Raw genomic sequence first — 21,332 nt, 5'->3', positions numbered from 1 at the left:
TCTGCGCTCTGCCAGTCAGCCAGTTCTCAACCCACCTCACTGTCCACTCGTCTATCCCACACTTCCTCAGCTTTGTTATAAGGATGGCGTGGGAGACAGTATCAAATGCCTTTCTAAAATCAAGGTAGATTACATCTACCGCTCTTCCCCCATCCACCCAGCATGTGACAGCATCATAGAAGGCCACCAAGTTGGTCGAGCACGACCTCCCCTTGGTGAACCCATGCTGACTACTCCTGATAACCTCCTTTTCTCCCAGTTGTCTGGAGATGGTATCCAGCACAAGCTGTTCCATCACCTTTCCAGGGACAGAAGTGAGGCTGACAGGCCTATAATTACCCGGATCTTCCTTCTTGCCCTTTTTGAAGACCGGAGTGACATTGGCTATCCTCCAGTCTTCAGGGACCTCCCCTGTTGTCCAAGACCTCTCAAAAATGATGGAGAGCGGTTCGGCAATGACCTGTGCCAGCTCTCTCAGCACACGTGGATGCACCCCGTCAGGTCCCATGGACTTGTGGACCTTAGTACTGCCTAGGCGCTCACGCACGTCCTCTTTCCTGAAAATTATTTTGCAGTCAAGCTTCTGAGAACTAAATGGATTTGCAAGCTTGCATCAGAGCTCACTGGTGAGATCACTTTCAACAAAAACCAATCTGTCGTTATTGCTCTCTTAGTCTGCAAGGGGTCTCAGCACAGTTGCTAGCCTGGGAGGCAGTCCCTACAAAAAACAACAGCCTTTGGCCAAACCCTGCATCCAGTTGTGGGACCCAACCTCAATTTTTCATTTAATTTTCAGAACTGAGGTTTATAAAATAGCAGTGTGAAATATTTGCATCAATTCCCCTCTCAATCTGACGCCTTAGGAGCATTTGCAGTAGGAATCTGGTTTCAAGATTTCTGATGTTTCCCAGCACACATTCAGCCTTTCAAATGCCCGTTCAAATTGCTCTTCCTCTCACAATGTTTCCTTTCTCAAGCAGTGTTCTTGGGATGGGCGTTCTGCAGATGGCTGCAGGTGTTGGCCAGTCCTTCAGAAGAGGTATTTCCTTATAGACAGAAAAAGAACACCCAATTCTGCCATCCAGGCAGTCCTTAAAAGAACAGAAGCTTATTTCCTTGTGGGCAAAACAAACCTTTTGCAAAGACTAAGGAAGAGATTTCATCTCCATTTGTACAATGTACAGACTGGGATTGGATGTTGCACTTGGATATCGTGCTGTTGAATGTGAATCAGATCAAGGTACTCTTCTACAGTTTGCAGCAGCCAAAGTTACATTAGTGCTGATGAAAATTGCTAAAAAGGTGTAATGGTCTGCCTGGGTAATCATGTCTGAGATCCTCAGTAACGCTGAGAACTTTTGTTCTGACAGTAGCCCAGCAGTCAGTGGTGAGTTGTGCTGAGCTGGGAATGGTGCAAGGGAAGAAAACTGTCCCAGAATCTGCCTGACTGGCCAGTCACATTCTAGCACAGACAGACCTGTGGGATCAAAGGCGGGTGATGTTAGAACTGGGCTTGTGCTTTTCTTTCTTCTCCCTCAGAGTAACCAATGAAACTAATCAAAGGCCTAGGGTAAGAGAAACCTCCCTCTTCAGCCCATGAGGCATCAGAGATCTGTGCTGTGTGGTAAGAATCCTGTTTCAGACTTGAGGGAATGCAGCCCAGGTGTGTCAGCAGCACCTGATGTTGCCATTGGAAATACCAGAACCAGAGCTTAGCCCCTGCTGTGCTGACCACTGGGGGGAGGTTGGGAGTTGGATGGACTGGAGAAGTGCTGGTACCCTCTTTACTCGTGGAGGTGGCTTCTTGGCACTGAAGATGTCAGTTCTGGCCATGCCCAGAAGCTACATGAGTATGTGCTGGGAGAATCTGAGGAACTCCTGTTTGGCAGTATTTGCTCTTCATGTGGCTAGTGGGAGCTGAGCTCTGCTTTCTGCATGCACCTGCAGCAGCTGCTGCCTTCTCTACTGCATTACCACATCCTATCATATTCTCTGAAAGCAAAGGAGTGAAGTTACAGCCATAGCTGTCAGGAAACTTGAGGAAAAGATGTTAAGCATGGGCGTTTTGTTTCAAGGATGTCTAGGCAGTAAATGAGAGAATGGTTTGGATGCAGGTGGAGACCTTGCATGAGCGGTGAGGTTTGGTAGTGTTGGCAGGTCAGGCTGGTATTTCTTTCTGTGTGAAGATTGATGTGAATTTTGTTTTGGCCAAGAGAACTTGGAGGACCTCTGTTTCTTTGATTAATGTTGTTTGTTGTCTTTCTAAAGACTTTGACAGAGAAGGAATTAATATGGTGAAAAGTGTACGTGCTGAGTAAAACATGAAGAGATGGAGGCTTGAAATATAGTTGAATATTTCTATGAAAAACATTCTGTTTTCATTGCAGGCTTTAATGCCACATCTTAGATTTTCCTTGATAAACATTCCTGCTGGATAGTGTTGGTAATCATCAGGTCCTTATTTCCACCAGTATTAGTTGCAGCTTTATGGCATGTTATTATATTTGTTTGTTATCGTGCAACTTGCCAAATTATTCCTCTCTTGGAAGGAGAGGAGAATGCATTGCATCTCTGTCTCTTGTTCTGTAGTGCACGTGTGTATTTTGCCAAAGCCTTGGGGGAGGAGCAGTATCTGGCATTGTGGGCAATGCACACCAAGGAAGGAGGTGTTGCACACTGCCTGTGCTGATACTCCAGCCAAATATCTTAATACCCCGTCACCCCATATCTGCAGAATTTGGTAGGAAGGAGATTAATGAGGTAGCTTGATGATGCGCAGTAATTTCTGTTCTGTGAATGTAGGGCATTCATATGCATGCCAGTTGCATTTTGGCAGCTTTTGCCAGCAGGTTATCACTGGGGACTTTTCCTTGGGTACAGGCAGGTGAACGGTTGAGGTGAGTGAATCCTGGGGAACCAGAGCAGCTGCAGTACTGCCTTCTGGGGGCTGAGCTGATGCTGCAGCAGGAGGGGGGGCTACAGCTTCGCCCCAGAAGCCGGCACAGGCCGGGGGCTGAATGCAGGGAGCAGGCTGTGCCGGCAGCCTGCTGCGTCTGAGAGCTGCAGGGACAGCTGGGGCTGCGGAGCAGGCATTTGTTTGGTCTTTTGACTTACAAAGAAATGAAGGCAATTCATCCTGTCAGTCTGGGAGGAGTAAGCCCTGAGCTTGTCAGAAAACTGGCAGTGGCTTAACTGATTCAGTTGTAAATCACCTGCTCCAGTGGTATGGATGACTACATGTAGACTGGGTCTAAACGTGCTTGTGCAAATCCCAGCCTTTGCTTCAATCCACTTTGTGCTGTTGTGTCATCAATTTAAGTAATGCTGACTGCTGAAAGAATTAGGCCTGCTTTAAACATGTCAGCCGTAAAGCTTAGATTGTAATTAAATGTTTTCTGAGGAGAGTCTGACCAGTGTCCTCAGTGGTGTCAGCTTGGGTGTGGAAGCTGAGGGAAGGCAGGTGAGCAGATCCCAATCCTGGTGGTCCTCTCCTCCCCATCAGGGGAGTTAGCATGCTTAGGGCCAGGCTGGGTGAATGTGCACCCTGCCTGTGTCACAACCCAAATCCCATCCTTGGAGCTTCAGGGTAAGTCACCCGGTGCTGCACATAAGTGATCTGGTACAGACACACCTTCCCTTCTGCCAGCCGAGCAGTAGCTTTGGTGGAGATGTTTGCATGGACAGAGCTGTGTAACGTGGTTGTGTCCGTGTGCTCAGAGCATGTGGCCCTGTGCCCTCCATCTCCTGAGCACTTCTAAAAGGTTCTAGGCCAGAGCTGTTGCTCACGCTGCGCTTGGAAGAGCTGATTTGTGTTGAGTCCAGCATTACAGGTTCTCTGGAAGGACAGATCCAAGTTGCCTGTGGCATATTTGTCAGAGAGCCACCGTAGTAATAGGAAGTAATGGCAATAGCACCTTTTACCTCTTCCAAGCACTCCCCAGCTATTAGCTAAATAATAATCTGCAGGAGATCCCTGGGAGAGGGAGATGGGCTGCAGTCCCTTGGTTGGAGAGAGGCTGTGCAGAGATCCCAGCTTCCGTGGGCTCCTTTGGAGCTCAGCATGTGGTACTGCGCTCGCTGTGTGCCCTGAGCTCTTCCCCTGTGTGCAGGAGATGGTTTTCTCTGCTGTCGCCATGACTCTAGGACATTTTAAAGCTTCTCAGACAGGAGAGAGTGGAAGAAATTCTATTACGAAACTTACATGAAGGACTGAGGAGACTATTCCTGGGGAATCTGGAAGCCCTGTGACAGGTAGGAGCCCTGAACCCAGCTTTCCCATGTTCCTGTTAACGGGACCCCATTTTCTTCTAGGGGAGCAGAAACTTGAATTTCTCTGTTGCATCCAGAGATGCACCCTTCTGACAGAGCCTTCCTGTAGCATGTTCCCATGAAAACTTTCTTTTCCAAGCTGCTGACATGTAACTTCCTGAAAAATTAATGACCAGCTCCAGTTGGAGACCTTGGTGCTCCCAAGAGCACAGCCTGTGCCTGCTGGATGATGATGTGCCTGCGGGGAGGCAGAAGTACAGCATTGCTCCCAGGTGGCTTGGGATCTGTTACAGCATAATTGTAGTCACTGAGAAATGAGGGAATTGAGGCACATTGTAATTATGCAATTGGCCAGCGCTCCCGTGTTAAGTTGCTTTCGGAGTAGGAGAGGGCATCCAATTCTTGGTGTTTCCTCCTGTGCTCTTACACAGGGAGACAGGATGGGAAAAACCTTCTCATTTTGGATCTATTTGAATATTGAAGGCGGTATTTTTTTTAAAAGACCTCAGCTCCATTTGAGAAGGTAAAAATTATGGGAATGCCAGTAGCGGAATGAATCAGTGATTTGAAAGTAGTGAGCCACTGAATGAGAGAGCTGAAGGGGACCAGAGGCTGCAAACACACAGAGGAGATGTGGTCAGTGCCTCTAGCAAAGGAGCAATCAGTGGGTGATATGAACAGCTACACCTTCCTCTGTGGATAGAGGCAGGGTGCTTGAATGCCAGGGTATCAAGGTGACGAAGCAGAGAGGATGTGCCTGTATAAGGATGGGACAGCTGTGTGGCACTAGGACTTAGAGCTGCAAGCTGACTTGATTGAGGACAGAGGGATGATGGAGCTGATTTTTCTGTAGATCTTTATCTGGACTGAGGTGTTCTGGGTGATGGGTAGCTGGCAAGTGCAGAAATATGCTAGAGCAAAAGATTTCACTGTCTCAAATGGCAGTGACTGCTGTTCTCTGGTGTGTGGGAGATGCTTTGTACAGTTGAATTCAGACTATAGGTTTGACATGAGGGGCCGTGCATACAATTTATGGAACCTTGGAACTTGTCTGGACATCTCAGCTGCTGGTGGTCAATGCTGGACAACAAGAGGGGTGCTGGGCTCCTGGGGCATGGGGCAGGGACAGCTGGTGGCGTGTGCTTGTTAATTTATCTTGGTTTTACATCCAAACGTTTATTAGGCCATTCTGAACTGTAATTTAATCTCTGATTTCCTTTGATTTAAGCTTTGATTTCCTACTTTGCAAGCTGTGTGCAGACCAGTGGCCATGTTCTGAAGAACACACCTATTGCTCCAGGAGTGCATGGGGATTATTGGAGGTAGGGATAAGCCTTACTGAAGTGTATCCATGTGGTGATGAGGGATTTAATTAGCTATTGCTGCTGTACAGCTTCGTAAACCTGAGATCAGTGGCTCACCAATGCATAAAATGTTATCATTCTGTATAAATCTTTTGTGGCTAGTAGAAGAAAAATACTTTAGAATGCAGAAAGTAATACAGAAACAAGTCTCAGAAAGTGCCGCGTTTATTGTGGAGCTGTTGCGGACTGGACTGAATTGGAAGATAATGAGATAGCCATAAACCATGGTGTGATGGCCCCGTTTCCCAGCAGAGGCTCGTTCAGCATGCACGCCATTCTGCATGGACCCCGCTGGGGCTCGTGGGCCCTGCGCTGAGCTGAGCGGTGCCCAGTGGCGCGGCAGGACATCATTGCCTGGCGCACACAGAAGTGATGTGGGGCTGCCTGTCTGGAGGCCTGGGCTTGCCTCGCGTTTGCTTTCTTCCCAAGGTTTGTGCATTTACTAGCTGGCCCTGCTGTGACAAGCAGCCTGCTTTCAGCATACCGAGCCTTAGAGGTGCCCTTGACTTCGGTGGGAGCAGGGGGAACGTAGGGCTCTGGCCCTCGCAGGGCCTGGCCAAGTGTCTGAGTCAGGGAAAGGGCAGGCGGCCAGGGCCTTCCCCACAAAGGCAAGGAAGAGGAGTTCAGTTAGTTCTTAAAGGAGGTTTAGCTCCCCAGCTTGGAAGGGCCCATAGGAACCTGATCCAGTGTTGCTGGAGTCTATTCTGTGACTTCAATGGGAATTGAATAAGACTCTAAATGTGTTAAAGTCTTTGCACTTTTAGCCGTAATGATGATGCTGATAAGCAGACCTGAATTAAATGATGTACTGTTTCTCATGACAGAAAAGTCTGCATCTAGATTATTTTTGGTTTGGTTTTGTTTTCCCATGGTATCATACTCCCTTTAATAAATAATTTGTGGTTCTTTGTTGCAATTTTCTTTACTCCTGAAGAGAGCAGATCCAGTTTCGTATCTTTTCTGGCTTTGAGGTGTGTAGTTGCAAACAGCTTCTGCCCTTTCTTTCCTTCTTACCTTTGCCTCCCATTTACAGTTGTGCCTGCAGCTTGGGAGAAGTTTGCTTACTGTAAGGTAAATATTTGCTTTTCTCTGTTATACCAACCTTTTATTGCCTTATTTTGTTTCTGGTGGCAAATAAACATTTGAGCAGCCAGGAATGATTAATTCTGCGAATTTGCGAACCTGCATCTCTTGTAAGTGAGGGGATCCTTGCTTCCAGGGGTGAAGTCTGAACAAGCAAGGTAGATGGTCACTGCCCCTCTGTGGAGGCTGCTCTTGGGTTTCCCTCTGAAATTTACTGCAAGAAGGAGGAAAAAACAGTCCTGAATACTGGCTTTTGTACATCCTTGGCCAGTCTTCCCCTGCAGCACTCTCCCAGCCCAGGTACACACGCTGTGCTGCAGTGAGGCAGAGCCCCGTCCTGCTGAACAGGGGTAGCAGAGGCTGGGCTGAGCAAATCTTTGTTGTTGTTGCTGAAACTTGTTTCACCTGCAGCAGTGGCACACGAATGAGAACAGCAGGCAATAGTGAATATTATCAGCATAAGTTCTGAGGACTTTACTGGCTGCTATGTCATGACATGCAGTCTTGCAAAGAGAAGATAGTATTTTCTGCCTGTGATCTGGCCCATCGTGGAGCCAGTGCTTTATGACTGCCTCTAGCACTCTGAAATCGCCTGGAGTCTCCTATTAGAGCAAAGCAGTAATTTGGTGAGTTCATCTGCTGTCGTCTTTTCCACTGAGACATGAGTGTTGTGTTCTGTTCAGCCTCTCATTTCTGTGTATTTGCTGCTGTTAGTGACCATCTGGGCAGTACTCTGTGCTGGTGCACTGTGAGAATAGGGGCAGTTATCCTGCGGATGCGCTCCTCAGAATGTTTGCGTTGTCCCTTCTCCTGGCGTGAGACCCAGACAGTGCTGGTGACTCCAAGGTATGGATGGGAATGTCTTACTCCGGGGAGCGTAGCCGGTGGCTCTTTCACTGTCTGAGCAGGTGTCCTTTGTGAGCTGTCAGCATCAGCAGATAATGGGGATGGCTCACTGTTTTCCATAGCTCTGTTCTCAGGGTTGCTTCTAGAGGCATCTCGATGCTGCTTGGAGCTGCTACGTAGGACTCAGGTACCTCAGGACTGGGCAGGGAGAAGCAGGCGCTTGCCTTGGGCTGCAGATCAGGGAGGAGCTGACACGTCACGCTGGTGGCAGAGCAGCTTCTCATAACAGCTCCTGATGGCAAAGAGCTAGATGTGCAGCCCCCAGCAGCGCGCCCTCTGCCCCCGGCTGCTGCCTCCAGGCTCACCTGCATCACAGTGCCAGTGGTAGCTGGGCCTGGGGCTGGGATGTGGGCTGGCCCTGCTGGCTGAGCTGCTGCTGAGCACCTGAGGACTGCACTTCATCCCTCAGTGCTGTGGGTATTAGAGCTGTGGAGGGGTGGTGCTGGGTCTGCAAGGCTCTCCCAGCGCAGTACTGCAAGGTGCCCATCATGTCTTTTGCTCTAGGAATTCCTTTGTTAACCTCAGAGTAAGCACAGGACCAGGGATTACTCTCAATAGAGACGGGCTCACTCACTGGTAGCTTGTATTCTTCAAGACCTGATAGTTAGTGTGGTTTTTAATTTGTTTTATGTGATCTGTGGTCTTCCTTTTGCTATTCATCTCTTAAGCAAAGCCTCTTGTCTTCTGAGGCCTCAGGAATTTTCCTATGACAATGACATTATTTCTACCTCAGGAAATTCCACGCTCGCATGGCCTTGCTGTCAAGTGGTGGCTCTGTGTGTCAGTGCCTGTCAGGCTGGAGCAGTGACGCCACTGGTTTTGTGGGGTTTTTATCAGCAGCTCCTATTTGCCCACTGACCTCAGAACAGCCCTTGTTCTACATTTTCAACACTTGGTGGCATTTCTCTAGTCTAGGATTGCCTTTTATCTCTGCAGCTGGCTCTGCAATCCAGCTGGAATCAAATTGGGCTTTGATTTAGTGGCACAACAGCACACGTAACCTGGAATGGCTGGCAGCTCGTGCAGAGCCTAGCAGAGCCTGTCTGCCTGCCCCACTCCTCCTTTTGCAGGAGCACCCCCCAGTCACTGCACACACTCTGGGGAGCTGCATCCTAACATGCTGTGTTTCCTGTGTCCATCATCTTGTCACACTGAGTTGAGTGTTTTTCATTTTGTACTGCATTCTGTACTGTGCTCTGGACCACAAAGCCCACGTGCTTCAGGCTGTCGGTGTTTCCTGGATTCCTCTGCCCACGTTCTCACCATGTGCAGATGTTGCTGCCCCGAGCTCTGGCCCCATTCTGCCCCCCAGCTCACTGCTGCACCGCTCCCAGTTTCTCTGAAGCTCCCCAGGCCCCCATTGTTGGCACAGGGCATCTCAGGCAGTTGTCTGTTTCTCTGGGAGACCTCGAACCCCTCTAGAGTTACATGCAGACACTGTGACGCACAGTTCTGTAACCAAAGCATTCATTCTTTTCTCTGCTTTGTGATGTTGCCTAAACAATAGTGCCTTTAGACAGGTTCATTTTGTGTGAGGCCAAACAATATATCAGTCGTTCTTGTTAGGCTTTTTTAGCCACTGTCCTTGGCAACAGTGTCTTGCTCGTTCCTCTTAGTTTGCTGCCACTTAATAAAATAATTCCCCCTCTATTTTTCTTGTCTTTTCCTCCTCAAGGACAGCACAGTGAGCAGGTTCCCTTTGTGCTGCCGTTGACTGTCCTTCCAGCCCCGCAGTTACAGAGGGCTGAGCTTCCTGCTGGCTCCCATTTGCTCTGTGCTCAGCTGGCACCTTGTGGGCCTCTTTCCTCTTTTCTGCTTGCTGTCCAGGCTGCAGATGCAATGTTGCATGTACTGTGTGCTGCCTAGCGACCTGAGTAGTTGTCAGGGTCCTGAAACTAAATCAGCTCATTATTAGGTTCCTTTAGGTCTGATAGATCTGGAAATATGGAAACCATCTCTCCCCTGCACTAGCAGCAGGGAGAAAGCCGAGTTCTTTGTGGGGAAAAATGGACACGGTGTGTGGCTGTGTGATGCCTGCAGTGGGTGCCCCATGCTCGCAGCCTCTGCACATGATCCCACCCTGTCTGTGTCCTGCAGGGAGAGGGCAGAGCAGCTCTGGGCTTCTGTGCTTTCATGCTGCTGCTCCGTTTCCTTGCTCCATCAAATCCTTAATTTACTTCAGTTTTCTTTTAAGGCCTGAAGTCGGTGTAAATGGGAAGCAGAGTGTGTCAAGCGGTGATGGGCTCCATCTAGCAGTGGGGTAAATGCTGATAAGCCGTTTGAAGAACAAGTCTCTTTGCTGAGCTTTTATGCTATAAATCTGACACGTGCCTGGCACCAGGAATCTACTTTGGGTCCTGCTGCTGTCCTCTTTCCTAGCTGTTCCTGTTTATTTACTTGTTTCCATGCTTTTTGATGGTTCCTTATATTTGGTAGTTTCTTTGACTCAATATGGGATTGCATTGGTGTCAGTGCTGCTCTGGAGTTGGTGCTTGTGCAAGGATTTGTGTGAGGAGCTTGAGCTGCTTTAGGAGCACACAGTGAGCACTGGAGGAGCTTCCTTGTGGAAGCAGCAAGTGCAGTGGTTCTGCACTCCTGGACAAGTGTGCTGATTTGTTGTGAGCAGATGTAGCTTGGCTCCTCTCTGCTTACAGCAAAAGATCTTCTGTCCCTTTGTGTTGCTGACTCACACACGTGTTCCCATGTTCTCCAGACAAGGCTTCTTTGGCTGTAAGAGCAGCAAAGCGGTTTGTTCTGCTGAGAAGTTGTGGGAAGCAGGAATGTTACACAGAAGTTTGAAACACTTGTCTGCCTGCCGTGGTTTGTAGCATGGACACTGCCGTTTCCAAAACCAGTGCCCTGCTGGCTTGAGCATTCCAGTACAGTGCCTGGGGCTGGGATGTCCTTGGAATGCCCTGGAGTGCTACCACCTCCTGTAGCCATGCTTTCCTGCTCCAATGTGGAGCAGTAGCTGAGAGGGCTGCAGATTCAGTGTGAGGGCCCTATTTTGCTCTCTGAATGCAGGTTTCATCTCTCTGCAGCCTATTCAGGAATGACATTTGCATGTTGCTCCCTGGCCTCCCTGCCCTTCTGCTCTGAACCAGGGTCCAGCAGGTGCTGGAGACATGCACACAACCGCTGCAGGCCTGCGGTGCCCTGCAGCAGACATGCCATTACCCACGATAAGATCACTAACGCAGCAGACAAATATTAGATATATGAAGCTAGTCAGCTGTAAATAAAGGGCCTGGCAAAGAATAAAAGGCAAAATGCTGTCCCTGGGGAAGTGAAGGGGATATGAATGCCTTCCTGCCCTAGTGCCCTACAGAGATGATGCAGAATCTGGAATGCATCCACCTCCTGGTGAACAGCATGTGACAGCTGGGGCTTTGGCACCTCCTCACCTGCAGACAGGTGCTGGGTCCCTCCGCTGTGCCTTGCTGCATTGCTGGGACAGCTCGGCACAGTCTGTGCCGGTGGTGTTTGGAGGCCTCTGAGTCTGCCCTGTGCCACCTGAGCAGAGGGCTCCCATTGGGCATTTCTCTGCCTTGGCCTTAGGTACGCCTTTCAGACGTGGCTTCGTGCTCTTCTTCAGTCACATGGGCTTAAATAGCATTGCTTACTACAGCAAGGCAGACTGGAGATTGCAATGGCAAAACAAGCCGAAAGGTGACTTGGGAGGTGCTGGGAAAGGGCAAGTGGTGATCGCTTTCACTGACATTATACTGCTGCTTCCATGTCCCTCTGTCACACAATGACACCAGGCTGGTGCCTGGCAGGAGCAGCTCAGCACTCTGTCTGTGCAGAGGTGTACACATGTCCCATTGCTCAGTGGCACTGTGTCCCTGTGAAGGAGACAGGGCTGGTTTTTGGCACACAGCGTTTGCATGGGCCATGCTGGGGGTCGGCGAGGCCCTGTTGTGCTTATCGTGATGCATCTGCTGTGAGAATGTCATGCAGAGAGCAAACGGGAAGAGTGGAGAAAGCACCCACGCCTGCAGAGAACATGAGAAACAGGGAAATGGAGCCTTTTGTTGTCTTTTTTCCCCTTGTTTCCTTCAAAATTCTGCTTGATTTTTTTTTTTTTTTAATGTAAACAAAATGAAAACCATTGCAGGCAAGATGCCAGCTGGCAAATGAAAAGCAGTCTCAGTGCATCAGCTGCAGTTCAGTAGGAATTTAGGGTGCCCAACAAGTATGAAGTCAAGGACTTAGGTGTGTATATAAAGAGAGAGAATGTTTGTTATAGAAGCCTATGCAAGGAGAGGCTTTCTTGGCTGTTGTTTAAATGTGAGAGGGAGGACAGCGATGGGAGCAACCTGCCAGACACTGTGACTGGCGCGTGCTCTGCCCAGGTCATTGACTGTTAGCACAGGCAGAGCGGGTTCAGAGCTGAGCCTGAGAGCACTGGGTGCAGCTCTGTGCTGTCTGCCTCCTGTCACTGCACGGTGGGCTGCAGGGCTCTGCCTTTATTTGGGGTGGGTGCAAGCTGTGGGGTCTGTGGGTGGATGTGTGCCGGAGATAAACCGTGCCTCCCCCAAAAGCACAAGCACTGGGGAAATGAGATGACAAAAAGAAAAGAACTATCAGTTCTGCACGGCTGAGGCACGAGCTCTGAGGTAGGAATAATAAAGTCCACGTGGAGAATTACTTGAGTGTATTTACAGAGATTTAAATCCACACTTCATTTCACACAGAAGCTTTCATGAGTGGGCAAGGGATGCTATCTGAGGCAAGGTGGGATATTTGATGGGCACAGTGGGTTTGGAGACATCCTCCTCTACTTCGTGGAGTCCTTCAGCTGTGTAAATAAAAAGCAGAAAAGGGGTGGAGTGGGAAGAATGTTGTTTTTATTCCTCGCAATACCTTCTCTGGGTATTTTTCTCATCGTTTCTGGTCAGCCTCTCATCAGATTGTTCTTATTTCATTTTGGTATCCTTCACTTGTAACTCCTCCAGCTCTGTCTGAAGTGTCAGCAGTGTCTACAGGCAGTGGCTTTTGGGTTGGTTTTTGTTTACCCCCTTTCTTTTCCATGTTGTGCTCTACAGCAAAGTGCAGAGCTTCCCTAGTAGCTGCTGGGCTGGGCAGCAGGGCTGGCCCCAGTGCAGAAGGCTGTTTCTGCCCACAGCCTCTGTGCATGTGCTTCTTCCTCCCCACGGGGCTCAGGCCAGGTGGGTGGTCAGGACCCTGGCACAGTTTCAGCCTGCTCTCTGCATTTCACAGCCTGCTTGGGTGGCTCCTGGGGTGCAGGGAAAGGACGAAATAATTTAAATCCAAAGAAATGCTTAGTGAATTAAGGCCATTAAGTTCACTGTTACTGCATTCGTGTCCCCTCTGCATTCATTTATTTCAGTACTCCCATGCAAATGCGCTGTCAGGTGGGAATTTCAAACCAGTGTTAGGGAGTTGTTTAGTAAAGCTCCAACAGGAACTTGGTTCTCAACGTCCTGCCTTGGAAAAGCAGCAGTTCCAGGTGGTGTGTCAGGTCAGCCCTGGTTGGGTACAGCTCGAGCTGAAAGCAGAACCTACAGGCAGAAGGCAGCTTGCAGCTGCTGCTGCAGGGGCCAGGAGTCGCTTGCAGCAAGTTTCAGAGGTAACTTCTGTGTAAGTGGATATGCTGGAGGAAGTCGTAAGCTGCTTACGGGGTGTTTGCAAACAGAAACAGAGTGCATTCATCGAAGAAATGACTCTGTTTGAATAATTGCTCAGCTCAGCGCTTGTTTACCTGCCAGTGAGGGGAGCAGGAGGGTAATTGGAGAGCATTAGTGCTGTGCTGTGAGGCTGTGTGAGAGGCAAGGTGAAGGTGAGGTGTTGCTGCCTTGGTTGCTGGCTTTTAACTCCTGCTGCAGTTGGCATGAGTGCTGATATTTGCTGGTGGAAGCGATGAGGGCTGTCCTGCAGCACACAGACGTGGAAGGGTCCCCAAAGTGCTCCTGCTCCCCACAGCACTGGGGCGTGCACCCTGGTCTGCTTTGCTTCTGCATGGCCCTTCTTACTGAAGGGATTTGGGGACAGTCTTGTAACTTAGCCAGGCTTAGCAGGGAAGACAGCAAACCCTCATGCACGTAGTGATGCTGTGAGTACATTCATTCTATGCAGCTAACCAGCTGCACTTTCATGTGAATTTTGAAAAGACTGCAAATGAACACACAGCTGTAGAGAAACATACAGTCCTCCAGCAACTGTGCTGGAAAATGCTGTGTAAGTTTCTGAGCCAGTATGTAACAGAGCATCTCAGCGCTGCATACCTCGAAAGAATTCTGCTCAGTGACAGCAATGCTGATTCCTGGGGCATGTGTGAGTATTGCTGGGAGCAGAATGAGGCCCGTACAGCTCAGTAATGAAATATATTTTGCAGGAGGTATATTTATAAACAAAAATCTCTTGGGGAAAAAAGAGCATTGCGTCTTCAATTACATTTGCAAAGCTGCTGCTTGGAAATTGGCATGGCTCCGTCCATTCAAGGGATCTTAGAAACGATTTTGCTGCATCACAAGCTGCTGTCATATCTCTGAGGCTTTGAAAGTGAACACCGATGTCTGTGTGAACAGGATGCTCTTTGTGAGTTCTAATTGGAACCAGTCCTGTCTGAATGCTGCAGCCTTTGACATAACATGACTAACCTAGGGAAGCGATTCCAGACCTATCTGTGAGCAGTGCTCCTCGAAGGGCTGGCTGAGATAAAGGCACAGCAGGAGGCTGCTCTGAACTTGGAATGGACTTCAGACAGGAGTGTGTGTGCGTGTGTGTGTGTGTGTGTGAGATTCTGATGACATTTGGGTGCTTTCTCTCCTTTCCCTAGCTTGGCTAGAGCTAGATGCAAAAAATATTAAAAATTAGGCTGTTCAGAGGTGGACTGAGTCATAGAGAAGCTGGATGCTATGTACTTAGGGTACATGTTTGTCTTTGCAGCTACAGAACTGATGACTGCAAGAGGTGGGACAGGGAAGGATGTCAAGTCTTGTTCCATAACCCTGCAATGGAGAAGTGACTGACCTCGCTGAGAATTCAGTTTTAGTTTTGCCACTTGGCCATGAAGCGAATATGCTCACCTATGCATTTGTTTCTGTGTTTTCAGTATAACAGTCTGTTCCTTAAAGCCAATGGCCATCAAAAATAACCTTCTCTGGAGGTAGGTGCTGGTGCCATCTCTTTGTTGCACACACTTTACTTCCTCACCAGTCTGTCACCAGCACTGCCTTGGCTGCTCTGAGAGGGGCATGTCTTGGAGAAGCAAGGTGACAAGATCCTGATGATGGTGCTCTGCTTTTGGTAGATGTTAGCTGGCCACTTCCAAAAGCTGTACTTAAGGACAACCTGGGGGCTGCTGCAGCTCACGGTGGTGAAGCGTTTGATGAGTGCACTGTGATGGCACTATGAAGGCAGGGTGAATGGTTTGCTAGGATCTCACCTTTGCTACAGAATTGTTCTGTTTTTGCTTTAAATTTCCCCTCTAGCCATCAGGCCTGCGAGAGGATTCTAAAAAATGAGACAGGAGTGAAAACCAAGAGCATGCTGGCTCTCTGAGTTTGCAGGAGTTGTGGAGTGTTAGCTCAGAGACCTCAGCACTGCTCCCATCCCTTCAGTCCTGTGGGTTTTGCACTCCTTTGGGCATGGAGCACCTCACTGCTGCAAAGTCAGCGTTATTCTCCTAGAGCTTGTAGTGCTGATACAGGCTGGAAATTGGTTTTTTCTTACTTTGTCCTGCTGAGGAGCTTCTTTGGAAGGCCCTTGGTGGGTTGTGAGCTGCTTGTGTGCTCGTTGGCACTCCATTTTCTCTAAGTTGAGGTGAAGTGAATTAGTACGAAGTTAGGTATGAGAGTGAATGTTCTTTTGCCATGAAGTGAGTCGTGTATGGAAATTCTCAAAAAGAGAAAGAATGGAAGAGCAGATGGGCTCTGATCAGGAAAGCCATAAATTTCAGTCTCGGTGTGTGTGCTCCTTCATGGTTTGCTGTAGTTTTCCTTCAGACCAACTCTGGGAAGTTAATATCAGCCGTTAAAGCTTTGAGGCTATCTTCCCCCCTTTTCTCTTCTGGTTCAGAAGTGAATAAAGGAGCTTTGTACAGTTCTTGAAACTGAGCCTGAAACAGTGCTGAACAAAATATAGTGTTCCTTTCAAGATCTTGGAAATAATTACATCATAGGCAAATTGGGCCAGAAACCGTTAATAGTATTCTTTGTGGAGTGAAAGCCCACGGGAGGACCTATTTCAGCAGAGCGGCATTGTTTACAAACAGATACAGTGACAGAGGCAGTTGTCCCGTTCTGAGGGACAGCTGAGGCTGGTGCCATGTAACAGACTGCAGAATGACGGCCAGCTCCTGCCTGCAGGCTGGGCTGTGCCTGGCGGCCGAGCGGAGCAGATGCTGGAGAAGTCCATGGAGGTGGGCTACGGGGCAGACAGGGCCTGCGCTGCCGTCAGCTCCTGACCTGCTAGGGCTGTTTGTGTGGGGGAGAGCGGGGTGTCTGTCTGCTCAGAGCACCTCTGTGGTGTGCAGGGATGTGCAGCTGAGTGCACAGCAGCCCCAGTGCGGAGGGAGGTCAGGGGCACGCGGTGCTGTGTCTAATGTCTGCTGTGGAGCTGGTAACACCCGGCCTCGTGTGTGCTCCTTCAGTGGGAGGGGATATGGTCTTTCCTATTCCTTACAGCAGTTTTCAGCCCTGGCTCTTTTTTCCCCATTACCTGAAGACGTCTTGCATTTCGAGATAGAAATCGCAGAGGTTGTTGATGGCAACTGTTTGACCCGAATCTACAAAAGCGTGTGGTTCTCCAGGTAAATGGCTGTGGCACTGGAGATCCCAGTCTGTGGAAGCCTACCCTGGGCCCAACTGCAGTTCCTCAGTGGTGACACAGAGTAGCACATCGTTGCTTACATCCATGCTATATCAATAGTGTGTCTCTCTAGGACTGGGGCAGGTCCACACCCTCATGGCAGGGCTGTTGGCAGGGCCTCTCACTGGGGCCAGACATGCACCAGGGCTGTGGCACTGTCCCAGATGGTGCGTTCCATTGACAAAGCATCTTTCTATCTGAGAGTTGCCTTGGTGCACAGCTTTGTTAGTGAAAGGTGTGTGATCTCTTCCACACTCGTGGCACAGAGGCTCTAGGGAGCTGCACCTGGTTGGTTCTGGCCGCAGGGTACAGGTGCAGTGACCAGCTCATAGGGCAGGTAGGGTCCAGCAGTTCCACTGGGCTGCAGGCTCCGAGCTGACATCTTCCTCTGCTGGGGAGCACCATGCTGAGCTGCTCATGGAACAGTTCTTTGAGTCTTTCCTAGTTTGTTGTGGGCAGAATCTGCCAGGTTGGCTCAGATCACCAGTTTAATGCAAACTCATTGATGAAGTTGGCTGGGAAGTGTGTGCTTACAAGCTGCTCCCTAGGGGAGTTGGTGTCAGTAATGCCTCCAATAGGTGTCTGTGAATCAGGGCCTCCAGAATCTCCACTCGGTGTGTTAGGCAGGGGGCCAAGACTGGCTTTTGTTCAGGTTTTCAGCTGTGTAACCCTGGGATGGCTCCCTGGGATCCCGTGGGCACCAAGACATTCAGTAACCTGTCTTTATGGCACCTGCACCAGTGCAAAAGAGAGTCTGTGTATTTCATTTATTGTTCTTGACTTCAAACAGATGCTTTGAGTGCCTCATCCTTGGGAAGTGCTCAGGGCCAAGCAGGGTGGGGCCCTGGGCAGCCTGGTCTGGGGTCAGCCAGCCCATGGCAGTGACTGGGACTGGGTGGGCTCTGAGGTCCCTTCCAGCCCACCCACTCTGTGATTCTGTGATTCTCAGTTCTGTCATTTGTGGGTTTTGTTTAGATCAAATTAAAAACATAAGTACAGTAGTACAAAATAAAATCATTTCATGTGTAGTAATGTGAAAATGGTAACAGGCCAAAATGCCCGTGTCATCATGAAAACCTGAGCAGAGTGAGCATCTTTGCCTTTCCGAGTTGGTCATCTAGTTTTTACGTGGGAGGTATGCTCAAGCAGGGCAGTGTGGGTTTGATTATCGCCTGCTGATCTATGGGCTGGAAGTCCTGGCAGAATGTCAGCTGTGTCATGGTCAGTGCTGTGCTTGCAGGCTTTGCCTCAACCCCGTGCTTGTGGCTGCAGCTGGCCGGTGGTGCCCATGGCTGTTGTACCACAATGATGGGCCTCACTGTAACTTCTGCAGTTAAGAAACAAAACAGAACATCCTTCATCTCAGATTTAAGAGACTGACTGCAGGAACGTGTGCTATCTGTGAATCAGTGCAGGGAAGGCTCTGCCTGACGCTCACCGTGGGTCTGCGCGTGCCTGCCATAAATGGAGCTGCTGGAAGGCAAGGTGCTTGTCGAGCTGTAACCTTTAACAACACACAGCGGAGCCCACGTCACATCTGATCCGCTTGAAATCATACTCTATTTTCAGGTCCTAAAACAGTCGGAGTTCGTTTTACTGAGCGTTGCTTGTTTGTGAAACCAGCTGCTTATTGAATTTCAATATTGAAGAAAGATGAGGAATTCCAGAAGTGTTACCTGCCCTGTGTTTCCTCAGTATATGGAACATGTACAGCAGTTCCTGGGTATCTTTTCCATTGGGTCAGCACAGCTGTTCCTTGGAGCTCACAATGCACTGTGCCTGGGGCCAGGTGGAGTCTCAGGCACCCCAAGAGGTCTACGTGGTGACAGCTCAGAGAAAGGAATACCTGAATTGTTTTCAGGGTACCATCATTTTCCCATTCGGGTCTGTAAAGGATTTTAAAGCATATGTATCTCTTGTTTCTGTGTGCGAAAATCTTTTTAGTTGGTACTTCTGAGTAAATTTTTGTTGGGAATATGGTTTCTTTTGAAGCTCCGTGCTCAGGAGTAAACCCTCTGCAAAAACAAAGCTAGGGGAGAGCAGAGGTCCCAGTGCTTGTTGCCTGCGCTGCCCGGCGTGCTCCCTCTGTCTCACATCACAGGAGTGGTACCCCTGGGTATGAGGTTGTTTCAGAAAGCCATGTAAACATTCCTTTGGAGGCCTGGTTTTAGAAAGGGAATTGGTCTGTAAACAACTACAGGACATAAAAGTTAATTAAAAAAAAGGTAAGACTTTAAGAGGGATTTCAAAAAAAGAAAATAAAAGTTTGTTTTTGCTACTGATACAATTATTTTTAGGAACTGCGTGTATTTTCGGCAGCCAGCCTTCTCACAGACAGCGTTCCTTCCTTCCCTGCCTTCCTTCCCCAGCAGCAGGTTTTCCACCCCTCCCCATGTGCCAGCACCTCACCTGATGGGCATGCTTTGTGTTCTGCTTTTGCAGGAGGCTGTGAGGGCTGCTGAAGATGTCTGATAGTCTGGATGTTGAAGAGAAACCTCCAGCCCCGCCATTGAGAATGAACAGCAACAACCGTGATTCTTCAGCACTAAACCACAGCTCCAAACCGCTCCCCATGGCCCCTGAGGAGAAGAACAAGAAAGCCAGGCTGCGCTCCATCTTTCCGGGAGGAGGGGATAAAAGTAAAGTATCAGCACTGGGTGGCTGCGTCCTTCTCTAACTCTCTGTTGGTTGCTGTGTTTACTTTCTGCCCATTTTCTTCCTGTTTCAGTTGCAGAACATGATAATTCAAGTCCTTCTGAGGCCTTCTGTTCCAATTACTCTAGTAACATGTTTCAAAAGAGGAGGAGGTATTCAGGCAGTTCCTGCTTTGTCTCTGAGAAGGCAGTGAGACGCACACGCACACTGTGCCGCTTGCCTTTTAAAAATACCCCTATGGTTCAGTTGGGGGAATCCTTTTCTTTGGATTTTGCTTTGGGTTTGCAGTAAAACCAGAGATGAGATCATATGCTTTGCAAAACATGTTTGCAGAAGTGAGAAGGCAATATGCCTGACACTTTATTTCAGTGCTCTTGCATCCCATGGATGGGAGCAAGGCTGTACTTGTTTGTTCCTATTGCAGTGATAGTGGATGCAGAGTGGTTTGTTTTAAAACCTGCTGGATATGTTCACAGTGTCTCTTAAAAATGCAGGAAACAGCATTTCAGTTGCATTCTCTGAATTGCATTTACAGAAGGAAATGAGTCTTGAGTTACTTTATTTGCAGAATCAAGAAGGTAAAACAGACCCTCTTTTCTTAATGCTGTCGACCTGGTGGGTGCTGAGGGAGCCGACTGATGTCTCTGCAGGGCCACTCTGGATTATCTTTGAAAGGTGACCAGGCACGTTTCCCAGCGAGTGGAAAAAAGATCAATGTCACTTCTGTCTTCAAGGAGAAGGTCCAAGAAGCTACACGCCAGTCAGCCTCTGTTGGTGACTGGGAAGCCAGTGGAGTAAACTTCCCTGGAAACCATTTGCAAACGTCTAAGGGATAAGAATGTGACCAGGAGTACTGAGAGAACCTTGTGAAACACAATCAGAGGAGATGTTGCACCTGAGGGCAAATGGCCCCATGCATCTGTGCACACTGGGGTTGTCCTGTTGGAAAGCGGTTCTGCAGAAGCTGTGGGGGTCCTCACAGGCAAGAAGCCAGTCCTGCCAGCAGTGTGCCCCTGTGGCAAAAAGAGGCCACGAGCATTCTGGGCTTCATGTGGAAGTGTTGCCAGCAGGTGAAGGGATATGGTCGTCCCCTCCACTCCATGCTTTGTGGGAGGATGTAAAGAAGACAGGGTCAGACCTCTCTGCATAGTGTCCAGTGCCAGTACAAGAGACAGTGTGACCAGTACAAGGCCCAGTGACCTCATCCTCAGGGCTCATCTCTCATAGTGTCTGTGGTGGGACAGACCCAGACCTCAAATGGAACTGGCTGCGTTGCATCCCAAACCGCTGCCTTCTGGGAACAATGTGAATTTTTGGTTGGTTCATTTTAAAGGCCAAAATTGAGCAAGCTGGGGGAGATTTTAATTCCCAGAATGACGTGGGTCATTTTTTCCCCTGACTGCTGGCAAGTCAGCATGTCACTGCTCTGAGGGAACATCTATAAAACAGGAGGTGCTGAGCATGACATACAGAGATGGGAGATCTAGAAACAGCCCCTCCTGGAAATGCTCAGTGACATTAAAAATAGACATAATTATCAGTCAGATTAGTCTTAGGAAACATGCAAGTATCATGATTTTAAATGTTACTGGGAGTAACATTTAAGAAAGCTAAGATTTATTGCTTAATTTTGATGAGTGAAATAATAAATGGAGGAAATTTAACTTGGCTGGCCAAGCCCCTGGAGGTGGTTGTGTGTCGTGCTTGGCTTGTGGCTCAGGGCATCAGCTGCCCAAAGCATGCTCTGCACACCCAGTGACATGGTTTTTCAGAGTCGTCCTGCTTATAAAAGCAGAAGATGATTAATATGGCTGCTCTCACTGGTGCAGCGCTTCACAGCCTCACGGATTTATAGCAGTAGCCCAGTGCTTGTGCACAGAAGTGAAGGAGGTGCTGTGGCAGGGTGTTTGTGACCAACGTGCAGGACCTCACTGGCCCACCAGGCAGAGTGCAGGGATGGCTGTGCTGAGGTGCAGGGCCGTGCAGGGTGGCCAGCACTGTTTTGCAGCACTCTGCTAGCAGTGCAGTGTCTTGGTTTTCAGTTATGGTTTGAGCACTTCTGCGTTTAAGGCCTTGCTTTGGTAAGCTGCTGATGTCTGTGGGGCCCTCTGTACTTTGATATCCACATCCCAGAGCACCTGACCTGCCTGCCTTGGTCCAGCTCCTCTTGTCCCATCCTGAGGAAGGTGTCCCCAGGACATGGGGGCCGAGGAAGCCAAG

At 49.1% G+C, this 21,332-nt stretch overlaps 1 protein-coding gene across 5 annotated transcripts in view; it reads left to right on the top strand.

Moving 5' to 3' along the window:
* The window catches only part of PAK3 (p21 (RAC1) activated kinase 3), a 109,893-nt gene that overhangs the window by 52,737 nt on the left and 35,824 nt on the right, over nucleotides 1–21,332 (top strand). For 4 of the 5 annotated variants that reach the window (XM_085230778.1, XM_085230780.1, XM_085230782.1 and 1 more), the window contains exon 2: nucleotides 18,900–19,096. In XM_085230778.1, the coding sequence (XP_085086904.1) occupies nucleotides 18,922–19,096 (175 nt within the window). In that variant the 5' untranslated portion in view covers nucleotides 18,900–18,921. Of the gene's footprint in view, nucleotides 1–14,585; nucleotides 14,755–18,899; nucleotides 19,097–21,332 lie in introns of those variants that run through there. The other variant, XM_085230781.1, reaches the window with a different exon arrangement.

The sequence above is a fragment of the Meleagris gallopavo genome, chromosome 9, assembly GCF_905368555.1.
Source record: "Meleagris gallopavo chromosome 9, MGAL_WU_HG_1.1, whole genome shotgun sequence".
In the NCBI taxonomy this organism is placed as follows: Eukaryota; Metazoa; Chordata; class Aves; order Galliformes; family Phasianidae; genus Meleagris; species Meleagris gallopavo.
Note: the sequence above shows the minus strand (reverse complement) of the source record. Positions and strands in the feature narration are given on the sequence as shown.